At 47.9% G+C, this 12,631-nt stretch overlaps 2 protein-coding genes and 1 pseudogene across 2 annotated transcripts; all 3 read right to left on the reverse strand.

The window, feature by feature from the left end:
• Window positions 1–2,570: 2,570 nt before the first annotated feature.
• On the reverse strand, window positions 2,571–2,993 carry LOC147980382 (uncharacterized). Its single transcript, XM_087515583.1, has one exon. The coding sequence runs from the start codon at window positions 2,991–2,993 to the stop codon at window positions 2,571–2,573; it is 423 nt and encodes a 140-aa protein (XP_087371709.1).
• A 2,940-nt stretch (window positions 2,994–5,933) lies between these two features.
• Window positions 5,934–7,071, reverse strand: LOC147980383 (uncharacterized; annotated as a pseudogene).
• A 4,535-nt stretch (window positions 7,072–11,606) lies between these two features.
• On the reverse strand, window positions 11,607–12,176 carry LOC147980384 (uncharacterized). Its single transcript, XM_087515584.1, has one exon. The coding sequence runs from the start codon at window positions 12,174–12,176 to the stop codon at window positions 11,607–11,609; it is 570 nt and encodes a 189-aa protein (XP_087371710.1).
• Between the last annotated feature and the right edge of the window lie 455 nt (window positions 12,177–12,631).

Raw genomic sequence — 12,631 nt, forward strand, 5'->3', positions numbered from 1 at the left:
TTCAAATTTAAATTTGAACAGTGAAGAAAAGTTGGTTTGATATGAATGAAAACTGCACCAATAAATAGGTGGGATTATTACAAGAATTTAGGAGTTGGAATTATTGCATTTGGTTTATTATTTAATCCTGTGGATTTTTTGGAAAAGTTACAGAAAAAGAAAAGGAAAAAGGGCTCTGTGCCTGCTGGGCCAGAATAGCCGCAGCGCAGCAGGCCCAGTTAGAGAGGCGGCCCAGCGCACTGGTGCACGTGCGCGCGCCACGTTTAAACCTGACGGGCGGGGCCCACGCGTCAGCGAGAGAGAGAGGGGCGATGGAGAGGAGAGGCTGACAGGCGGGGCCCGCCTGTCATCCCTAACCCTGCGACAGAGGGCCGGCAAGCTCACCGGCGTTGATGTAGGGCATGACGAGGTCGGGCGAGGGTACGGATGGACTCAGCGTCGAGTCGCCGTTCGGGTGGAGGTGGTTGCGGTCGCCAGGGTGGCCTGGTTTGCCTGCGACGAGGTCTCGCGGCGGAGGACCTTCGGGCATCATCGGTTCCGGCCGTTTCCGGCTGCAAAAGAAGCGGGGGAGAAAGGGGAAATGATTAGGGGTGCTCTGGGGTTCCAGATCGAGGCAGAGGAGGAGCGGGGGAGGCCTGTACCTCGCGAACTCCGGCGAGCCGAAGCGGCGGAGCTCGAGCTCGATCTTGAGCTCGGGCGGCTCTGGGAGTGAACGGGAGGCCCAGTGGGGCTATTTGGAGTGGAAGAGGACGAGTGGTGGCTAGAGAGGGGCTCGGGGATGCCTTATATAGGCGAGCGGCGGTCCACCGTGGGCTCGTGCGCCGGGGAGCTCGTGCTCATCGCTACGGGCCTCGGGAGGGTGCTGCGCCGAGTCTAGTGCGTTCGTGGGGGTCAACTACGCCCAGGGGGAGAAGAGAGGGAGCGGGGAGGGGTCAGAGACACCGCGCGTGTGAGGCCGCTCATTGGAGCTCTCGGGCGGCCGGCGCGCGTGCGAGCAAGGGCAGCAGGAGGGAGAAGGAGGAGGGGGACAAAGGCATAGCATGCTGCGGACGTCGAGGAGCATCGGCTGGCGTGAGGGGGAGAGCCAAGGTGGCCGTAGGTGGTTGGCAGGGGGCGGCTACAGTGCGGGAGCGCACTGTAGCGCGCTCCAGAGCGTGCAAATGGCCGGCATGCCATTTTTTGGCAAAGTGGGCACGGCCAAGCATGTCTGGTAGCTCTAGGGAGGAGTAAAGAATGTGGGGAAAGCCTTGGATGCCTTGGGTGGCCACTGGAGTGAGGAGGGAGGTGAGGAAGAGGGGTGCAAGGGCTGTCCAGAGAGGTAAAAGAGGTGGTTTCACCCCTCAATTATTGATCTGAGATGCAGGCATTGCTACTGGAGGTAGAAGAGGTCTAGGAGGGACTGTGGTAAAAAGTGGAGGCCATGGAGAAGAGTGGAAGAGGTCAAAACAGGGGTTTTAGTAAAATGGCAGAAAGTGTTTGATGCTTGTTTGGTTAAGCAAATGAACTCCATTTGGCAGGAGACTCCACAGGGTGAAATTGCACATATACTTAGGGACTTACACCCATTTTGAGCTTATTTGGGCAAAGTTCACAATGTAACTTTTGTAAACCCTAGAAATTAGCAGAAATGAACTTGTGTAGATCTAGTTGAGAAAATAACTTCCCCTTGATGAACCACTTGGTGTAGTGGCCTCATTTGGTCATGTGAACATGCTCAGAAAAGTTGGGGTCAAGGAGAGAAAGTTGGTAGTACAAAGTTGTTCAAGTTTGATTCTGGTCAGAGAGGGTTTTGGGGCATTTTGGTGAACCAAAATGACCTTGATTGATATGAGGCTTTGCAAGGTGATCGCAATATGCATTTGCGACTTGCTGGATTTTCCTTGGATTTTATGAAAATATTTCCTGTAGAAATATTTCAAATCCTTAGAATGGGCAGAAAGGGTTTTGGGAGGTTTTGATCAATATTTTGAACATGACCATGTGTTGAAACTCTTATATATGGAATATATATGTCCATTGAGTTTCCCTGATTTTTGTCAAATATTTTTGAAACAATAAAATAATTTTTCCCTATTAAAGACCATTTCTGGCCTTAAGAAAAAGCTTTTGAATAAAATAGGAAAATAACTTTTAAAATTATATTTTTGTGGTTTATGGGAGTCCTATATCTAATAGGATTCAAATATACTTTTGGAAAGATTTTTACTGCCCTTAATTAAGTACTTGCTGTGCAAACCTCAATTCAAGGGTTTTTGGAAAACTAATTTTTGAAAATACTTTTTGGCCAAATTATTTTTGTAAGAAAATACTATATTGCTCTATACACATGGCATGATCATTGGGCAGAAGTTTGGGGCAAGGAGATGAAGTATAGAAGGTGGAGTTGTGTTGACTTTAAAGAGCACTTGAAAAACACAGAGAGAAAACCAACTCCAAATAAAAGCCAAATAATGAAAAAGTTTTTGTTGGTCCAAATTTTCATGATTTATTAATGCAAATGACATGTTACAAAATGCAGGGTGTGACAGACCTACCCCCCTTACAAGAATCTCGTCCCCGAGATTCCTAAACTAGGCTTTAAAGAGATACGGAAACTCGGATCTAAGGTAGTCTTCACGTTCCCAGGTTGCATCTGCTTCAGTGTGGTTGCTCCACTGGACCTTGAAGTACTTGATGGTGCGGCTTCGAGTGCGTCGTTCAGCCTCATCCACAATGCAGATGGGTCTCTCGCGGTAGGTCAAATCGGGCTGAAGGTCAATGGCTTGATGATCGACGTCCTTGTAAAGATCAGGTTTGTCTAGAACTTGGAGACACTTCCAGAGTTGTGACATGTGGAATACGTTGTGCACATCGGGTAGTTCAGGTGACAGTTCCAACTGGTAAGCCACTTCTCCTCGCCGTCCAGTGATCTTGAAGGGGCCGATGTATCTTGGTGCGAGTTTTCCTTTGGAAGCGCTGGGTTCCCTTGAGAGGTGTGACCCGGAGATAGACATGGTCTCCAACTCGGAAGGTCATGTCTCTCCGACACGAGTCAGCGTAGCTCTTCTGCCTTGACTTGGCAGTCTTCGAACGCTCTCTAGCAAGCTGGACTTGCTCTTCTGCTTCACGGAGGATATCGGCCCCAAAGACTAGTCCTTCTCCGGTCTTTGACCAATTGAGGGGTGTGCGACACTTGCGTCCGTACAACACCAAAAATGGTGCCATCCGGAGGCTTGACTGATAACTGTTGTTGTAGGAGAACTCGGCGAAAGGGAGGAAATCTTCCCACCTAGCTCCATATGCTAAGACACAGGCTCGGAGCATGTCTTCGAGTATCTGATTCACTCACTCTGTCTGACCTCCGGTCTGTGGGTGGAAAGAAGTGCTGAAGGACAACTTGGTCCCCATGGCCTCTTGGAACTTCTTCCAGAATCTTGAGGTAAACTAGGTTCCTCGGTCTGACACAATCTCCTTGGGAACACCATGAAGGCTTACGATTCTGTTGATGTAGAGGCTGGCTAGCTGGTTTCCCTTGTAAGTCGTTTTGACAGGAATGAAATGGGCTACTTTGGTCAAATGGTCGACTATGACCCAGATGGAGTCATGTCCCTTATTTGACATGGGTAATCCAGTGATGAAGTCCATTCCGACTTTATCCCATTTCCATTCAGGCGCCTTGAGAGGCTGTAACAATCCAGCGGGTCACTGATGTTCAGCTTTGACCCTTTGGCATATGTCACACTTAGCGATGAAAGTGGCTATCTCTCTCTTCATGCCATGCAACCAGAATCTTTCCTTTAGGTCTTGATACATCTTGGTTCCTCCGGGGTGGATGGAATACGGGGTGTCATGAGCTTCTTGCAAGATCAAATTCTTGAGCTCAATCTTGTTGGGTACGCAAATGCGATTCCCAAACCACACAATTCCTTGCTCATCCTCTGAGAATCTTGGGGCCTTGCCTGCCTTGATCTTCCTCTCGATGCCTTCGATACTTCCATGTCCATTCTGAGCTTCCTTAACATCATCTATCAAGGTAGGCCTAACTTCGAGGTTGGCCAAGAATCCTGGTACAACCAGTTCCAACCCGAAGCTTTCAAGTTCTTCATACAAGGCGGGTAGCCTGTCCTTAAGCATAGCATTCAAGGAACAAGCCTTTCTGCTTAATGCATCTGCTACCACATTAGCCTTTCCAGGGTGGTATTGAACACTAAGGTCATAATCCTTGATCAACTCTATCCATCTTCTTTGCCTCATGTTCAATTCCTTTTGAGTGAAAATATACTTTAGAATTTTGTGATCCGTGTATATCTCACACCGCTTCCCTAGGAGGTAATGTCGCCATGTCTTCAGGGCATGAACTATAGCTGCCAACTCGAGGTCATGAGTAGCATAGTTCTCTTCATGAGGCCGTAGTTGCATCGAAAGGTAAGCTACGACTCTGCCCTCTTGCATCAGAACACCTCCCAGTCCGGTTCTCGACGCATCACAATATATCACAAATTCCTTGTGTATATCTGGTGTGGCCAAAACTGGGGCGGTGGTCAATCTCTTCTTCAGCTCCTGGAAGCTTTCTTCGCACTTCGGCGTCCATTCAAACTTCTTGTCCTTCTTCAAGAGCTGAGTCATGGGTCGTGCAATGCTTGAGAATCCTTCAACGAACTTGCGGTAATATCCTGCAAGTCCGAGGAAGCTTCTGACTTCCTTCACATTGCTTGGGGATTGCCATTCAGTCACGGCTTCAATCTTAGCTGGATCGACCGACAATCCTTCTTTGGTCAAAACATGACCCAACAATCCAACTTCACGTAGCCAAAATTCGCACTTGCTGAATTTGGCATACAGTTGGTGCTCTCGAAGCTTGTCTAGGACCATCCTCAAGTGTTGCTCGTGCTCTTATTCCGTCTTCGAAAAGACTAGAATGTCATCAATGAAGACAACGACAAACTTGTCCAAATATTCCATGAAGACCTTATTCATGAGATACATGAAGTAAGCTGGGGCATTGGTCAATCCAAAGGACATGACCGTGCACTCATACAGGCCATATCTGGTTACAAATGCCGTCTTCGGAATATCTTGGGGTCTGATTTTCAGCTGGTAGTACCCAGATCTGAGGTCGATCTTGGAGAACACATTGGCCCCATTGAGTTGATCAAACAGATCTTCAATCTTGGGAAGTGGATACCTGTTCTTGATTGTAACTTCATTGAGGGAGCGGTAGTCAATGCACAAGCGGATGGTACCGTCCTTCTTTGCCACAAACAGAACAGGTGATCCCCAAGGGGAGGCACTAGGGCGGATAAATCCTTTCCTCAACTGCTCTTCCAGTTGCTTCTTCAACTCTGCTAACTCTTCTGATCCCATTCTATAGGGCTTCTTATAGATGGGTCCTGCTCCGGGCATGAGCTCGATGATGAACTCAATGTCTCAGTCTGGAGGCATTCCCGGTAGATCATCAGGAAAGACGTCGGGGTATTCGCATACCACCGACACTTGCTCCAATCCGACTTCAGTCAGACAGTTGACTTGGTTGGCTTGAGCAGAGGAGGGGTTGGAGGCAAATTTAACTTCGACTCCTTGGTCATTGGTCATAGTGACTGACCGGTTGGCACAGTCTAACAAGCCTTGGTGCTTGATGACCCAATCCATTCCTAAGATCACATCCAAGCCTTGCGATCTTAAGATGATAAGGTCTGCTAGGAAGTCTACCCCATTAATGACAATCCCGACTCCTTTACATCCTATCTTGGCTCTCATCTCTGCTCCAGGGGTTTGTACCACCATAGGGTTATTCAGGGGTGTAGGGGTCATGCCACTCTTTAATGCAAACTCATGGGTGACAAATGAATGCGTGGCTCTAGAATCAAACAAGACAGTTGCAGGTGCTGAGTTAACAAGGAACGTACCCAGCACGACGTCCGGGTCTTCCTGGGCTTCTTCAGCAGTGACATGATTCACACGACCCTTGCCGTTGTTGGGCAAGTTGCGGGGAGCTTGGTTCCTTGGTGGCATTCCACGGCCTTGCCCTGGGTTCTGCGCATTGGGGCGCGGGGCGTCGGGCTTCTTGTTGGGGCAATACTTGGAGTAGTGTCCTGCCTGACCACATCTGAAGCAAGTGACTTGATTGGGGTTGCTGCTCTTGCTGGCATTGTTATTGGGGTTGTTGAAAGCTGGCCTGGGGTTGGCATACTGTTGAGGCTGATAGTTGGTGCGAGGTGCAGGGGCTCTTGGCTGCTGATAGGTTGGCTTGACCGGGGCTGGCTGCCATGGGCGAGGCTTCTGGTTGCTGGAGCTACCCTTGCTGATCATCTTGCGCTTACGGGTATCATCCAAAGCACGTCGCTTGTCTTCAAGCATGAGTGCCTTGTTCACCAAATCAGGAAAGGTCAGGCAGTCACACACAACAAGCGAGTACTGCAGAGTCTGGTTAAGGCCTTCCATGAAGCGTTCCCTTTTGGCAGCATCAGTGCTGACATCCTCAGGAGCATACCTTGAGAGAACACTGAACTTCTGCATGTACTCCTTGACAGTGCTACTTCCTTGCTTCAGGGCTCGGAACTCACGCTTCTTGATGGCCATGATTCCGGAAGGAATGTGGGCCTTGCGGAATTCTGCCTTGAAGTCATTCCAAGGGATGTTTTGCTCAGCATGCATGGCCTTGAATCCATCCCACCAAGCTCTGGCAGTTCCCCCGAGACAGTGAGCAGCATATGCCACCTTCTCACGGTCCTTAGTGCATCCGACTAGTTCCAGCAGATCCTCAATGGTGCAGACCCAGTCGTCTGCATCCAGGGGTTCAGCAGTCTCGATGAAGGTGGGTGGTGCATGCTTCTTGAACTCCACCAACATGGAACGTCCATTACCGTTTCCCGCCGGCTGGCGGTTGACAGCTTGAGCAATCATCTGGAGGGCTGCAGTGTTGGCTTGGCGTTCCTCTCGGAAGGCTTGGAGAAGCTGAGCCATGTCCATGTTTGGAGGTGGTGGCGGTGGTGGACCTTGTCCTTGGGTTTGGTCCTGACTAGCTTCTGCTCCGGCTGAACCTCCGGCTTCTTACTGCTGGGTAGAGGTACCAGTACGAGTTATAACAGGCATCCTGTTGGAGTGGTCAAGGTCTCATGATTGGGAAAGATCGGGAAAGCAATATAGATGGGATGCCTAGTAAGGGGGTTGGTATGACACTAATTGTTTTCATGCAAGGGCCAAAAAGGCCAAACACATTCATTAAAATCCAAATGGGTGATGTAGTTGCTTACAAGTTCCCGTAGGAAAGCACGGCGTCCATCAAACACATCAAAAGCAAACACTACATGGTTTCATATGGAGCATTACAAGGACTCGACTTCGCATAGGGGTACACGACCTATCCTACCGTAGGGGTTACTAACGGGCATATCCGGGTTGCGAATGATGCCTAAGTGGTGGAATGCTCGGTCGCGTAGTCTGGCTCTTCCGGGTCTTCCTCCTCGTCATCGGTGGCCTGACTTCCTTCATTGCTCGAAGGGGTGGGGGAGTGGAGGAGCTCAACACGGCGTTGCTTTGCCGGTGGTGTGAAGAGCTTGCGGTAATCCCTTGCGCTCATGCGGTGCTGATGTGGTGGTTCCCCATCCTTTGGGGGTCTTCTGCCTCGGTATGCGATCGCGGGCTGACCAGGGGGAGCACCTTCCTTCTTGATCCTATCCGTCTTCCCTTGTGCTTGGCGAAGAAGTGCCTTGGTCTCATGAAGTTCCTTTCAGAGCTCCATTGATTCCGAGGCCAAGTGTTGTGCCAAACTATCTGCACAAAGGCGGAAGTAGGTCTGGAATCGGAGTGGAAGGCCTTCTTCTAATGGTGGAGCTGGTGCACTGCTCTCATCCTTACCTTCCTTCCGATAAGGCAAGAAGCGGGTTGCCAACTCGTCTGCCATCTCTGGAAGAAGGTCTCGGAGGCGGGTGAGTGCCTTGAGGGTTGCTGTCTCGACGACAAGAACTAGTGTTGCCATCTGGGGTCCCTCGAAGAACCAGCTTGTTGGAGAGTCATTAGCCTTCACGATCACTTCCACATGATACTCCGTCTCGGTGTCATTGATCCAATGCTCATGGTAGGTGAAAATGGGGCTCGGTGAAACTGGCACTTCTTGAGGCTATCCTCGAGAAGCACGGGAAATCCGGTGGTCAGGAAGTCTTCGGGTACGGCAGCCATCTACAAAGGTTGAATGGGAGAGGTCAATAAGGGAAATATATCTTGGGTTGGGTAAAGAAAAGAAGAGAAGTTTAGATGGTCTCAAGCTAACTAACGTCCATGCTAACTAAGGCTTCCTACAGTCAGGATGGCTCTGATACCAGCTCTGTGGGGACCCCGACTCATAAGTCGAGATCATCGAATTCACGTGTACAGTGATCCCAGAGATCAATGCTCACTGAACACACAGAAGCTGAATAACAAGAGTCTTACATCAATACATATCGTCTTACACAAATTATGACCATTATGGTCAAGTCTTACATAGATAAAGCCACAAGGGCTGAATACCAAATAAACTTAAGCAGCGGAAATCTTCGTTGATAAGTAGAACCCATGCCATCTGCCTTAACCCTACAAGCATTCTGACTGGGAAACGTCCTAGTTCGCATGTTCGTCTCCAAAGAACTCTTCTTCGAACTCCTGTTCTTCCATGCCTGGCCAATTAAATAACCAGTGGCAAGCCAATGAGTACTTTGAATGTACTCGCAAGCAACCCATGTTTTGGCTCAAGATACAACAATGCATGACATAGGTAAATTTTTGCAGAAAGCTGATTTTGTCGTGTTATGACATGTTCAATAACTGGTAAACCATGAATCGCATGGATTCAAGTAACCATAGGGGCTGGTTACAGATATCAACATAAAGGGAGAGGGCTCCAACCCAACTCATTTATGTCAAGTCCTTTGACTTGACCCAAGAAGTACTTCCCACACACACTGGTTTGTAAACAAGTGGATGTAGCCCAAGAGCGGTTACCCAACTGTCCTTGACCGTGGACACGGCTATTCGAATAGTTTTACACTTTGTAGAGGTTGCACACTTTACCCACAAAATCCGGGGAACTTCCGTGTCATCCACGACCCGCGGTACCTCAAGTACCCGGGGTAAGCACCCGATCACTATCTTTCCCTAGACGACACTAACAAGGAGTCCACTCGTTGTTCCATATCCTCACGATGTACATCATACGAGACTCACTCGAGATCGTAACATCCGAGAGGGGACACAACGGTGTATCCGGTGCCCTGTGAAAACAGTCATGGCCGCCCTACCTGGCACGACCCCGTCCCGAGAGAGCGCACCAACAACTCTCCCGTCACTAGTAATGCGGGCTCCAAGCTAGTATCGGCCTAGGTAATCAATAATGCCCTTTCCCATACAAGGGTAGAGTGGTTGCGCATGTAAGGTTGGAATAATGGTCGCAACTTAAACCAATCCTTTTGAAAAACAACACACACACTTGCCTCGGTACACCACTTCGTCATCAAGTGGTTACCCAACTCATCATCTCCCCCGGGCATAAGTGTCACCCGATGGGGTTTTCGAAAGGCTTTTGAAAATACTATGTCTCCATCACCATGCATATTCCCGTCCCTTTTTGCGTAGCACTACTTTAGCATCCTATCTACTCCCACCGGCATAACCCTCATAAGGAGGTAGGGTCATGCACAATGCAAGTATCAACGAGGAAGTAATAGAGGCAACCCATTAAAGTGGTTACCATCTCATCATGATTCCGATGCAACACTAATAAAGTGCTATATGACATGCATAAAAAGGGTTTCATAGACATGGTTAAAGGGCTGCTTGCCTAGTTTAACAAAGTCTTCTGGGTCTTCAAAGTCTTCTGGTCCAACTCCTTCGTCAGCAACGCAATCTATCGTCGCAAAATAATAACGAGAAAATAAGGCAATAATAAAATAGAAAAACCAAAGTGCTCAGAAAAATGTCAACTCATTTTTGTTAAATACTAGGGTGAAAACTAAGAAGGGGAAAATTCCTAGTTTTGGATTTGGAGTCATGGAAACAGTGCTAGGAATTTTAAATGATAGGCATAAATGCTCAAATTCAAATTTAAATTTGCACAGTGAAGAAAAGTTGGTTTGATATGAATGAAAACCGCACCAATAAATAGGTGGGATTATTACAAGAATTTAGGAGTTGGAATTATTGCATTTGGATTATTATTTAAGCCTGTGGATTTTTTGGAAAAGTTACAGAAAAAGAAAAGGAAAAAGGGCTCTGTGCCTGCTGGGCCAGAACAGCCGCAGCGCAGCAGGCCCACTCAGAGAGGCGGCCCAGCACACTGGTGCACGCGCGCGCGCCAGGTTTAAACCTAACGGGCGGGGCCCAGGCGTCAGCGAGAGAGAGGGGGGCGATGGAGAGGAGAGGCTGACAGGCAGGGCCCGCCTGTCATCCCTAACCCTGCGATAGAGGGCCGGCAAGCTCACCGGCGTCGATGTAGGGCACGGCGAGGTCGGGCGAGGGTACGGATAGACTCAGCGTCGAGTCGCCGTACGGATAGACTCCATTTGGCAGGAGACTCCACAGGGTGAAATTGCACATATAATTAGGGCCTTACACCCATTTTGAGCTTATTTGGGCAAAGTTCACAATGTAACTTTTTTAAACCCTAGAAATTAGCAGAAATGAACTTGTGTAGATCTAGTTGAGCAAATCACTTCCCCTTAATGAACCACTTGGTGTAGTGGCCTCATTTGTTCATGTGAACATGCTCAGAAAAGTTGGGGTCAAGGAGAGAAGGTTGGTAGTACAAAGTTGTTCAAGTTTGATTCTGGTCAGAGAGGGTTTTGGGGAATTTTGGTGAACCAAAATGACCTTGATTGATATGAGGCTTTGCAAGGTGATCACAATATGCATTTGTGACTTGCTGGATTTTCCTTGGATTTTTATGAAAATATTTCCTGTAGAAATATTTCAAATCCTTAGAATGGGCAGAAAGGGTTTTGGGAGGTTTTGATCAATATTTTGAACATGACCATGTGTTGAAACTCTTATATATGGAAAATATATGTCCATTGAGTTTCCCTGATATTTGTCAAATATTTTTGAAACAATAAAATAATTTTTCCCTATTAAAGACCATTTCTGGCCTTAAGAAAAAGCTTTTGAATAAAATAGGAAAATAACTTTTAAAATTATATTTTTGTGGTTTATGGGAGTCCTATATCTAGTAGGATTCAAATATACTTTTGGAAAGATTTTTACTGCCCTTAATTAAGTACTTGTTGTGCAAACCTCAATTCAAGGGTTTTTGGAAAACTAATTTTTGAAAATACTTTTTGGCCAAATTATTTTTGTAAGAAAATACTATATTGCTCTATACACATGGCATGATCATTGGGCAGAAGTTTGGGGCAAGGAGATGAAGTATAGAAGGTGGAGTTGTGTTGACTTTAAAGAGCACTTGAAAAGCACAGAGAGAAAACCAACTCCAAATAAAAGCCAAATAATGCAAAAGTTTTTGTTGGTCCAAATTTTCATGATTTATTAATGCAAATGACATGTTACAAAATGCAGGGTGTGACAGACCTACCCCCCTTACAAGAATCTCGTCCCCGAGATTCCTAAACTAGGCTTTAAAGAGACACGGAAACTCGGATCTAAGGTAGTCTCCACTGGACCTTGAAGTACTTGATGGTGCGGCTTCGAGTGCGTCGTTCAGCCTCGTCCACAATGTAGATGGGTCTCTCGCGGTAGGTCAAATCGGGCTGAAGGTCAATGACTTGGTGATCGACGTCCTTGTAAAGATCAGGTTTGTCTGGAACTTGGAGACACTTCCGGAGTTGTGACACGTGGAATACGTTGTGCACATCGGATAGTTCAGGTGGCAGTTCCAACTGGTAAGCCACTTCTCCTCGCTGTTCAGTGATCTCGAAGGGGCCGATGTATCTTGGTGCGAGTTTTCCTTTGACATGGAAGCGCTGGGTTCCCTTGAGAGGTGTGACCCGGAGATAGACATGGTCTCCAACTCGGAAGGTCATGTCTCTCCGACGCGAGTCAGCGTAGCTCTTCTGCCTTGACTTGGCAGTCTTGAAACGCTCTCTGACAAGCTGGACTTGCTCTTCTGCTTCACGGAGGATATCGGCCCCAAAGACTAGTCCTTCTCCGGTCTTTGACCAATTGAGGGGTGTGCGACACTTGCGTCCGTACAACACCTCAAATGGTGCCATCTGGAGGCTTGACTGATAACATTTGTTGTAGGAGAACTCGGCGAAAGGGAGGCAATCTTCCCACCTAGCTCCATATGCTAAGACACAGGCTCGGAGCATGTCTTCGAGTATCTGATTCACTCACTCTGTCTGACCTCCGGTCTGTGGGTGGAAAGAAGTGCTGAAGGACAACTTGGTCCCCATGGCCTCTTGGAACTTCTTCCAGAATCTTGAGGTAAACTGGGTTCCTCGGTCTGACACAATCTCCTTGGGAACACCATGAAGGCTTACGATTCTGTTGATGTAGAGGCTGGCTAGCTGGTTTCCCTTGTAAGTCGTTTTGACAGGAATGAAATGGGCTACTTTGGTCAAATGGTCGACTATGACCCAGATGGAGTCATGTCCCTTATTTGACCTGGGTAATCCAGTGATGAAGTCCATTCTGACTTTATCCCATTTCCATTCAGGCACCTTGA

The sequence above is a fragment of the Triticum urartu genome, chromosome 3A (assembly GCF_056163025.1).
Source record: "Triticum urartu cultivar PI428250 chromosome 3A, HENAU_Tu73, whole genome shotgun sequence".
NCBI classification, from domain to species: Eukaryota; Viridiplantae; Streptophyta; class Magnoliopsida; order Poales; family Poaceae; genus Triticum; species Triticum urartu.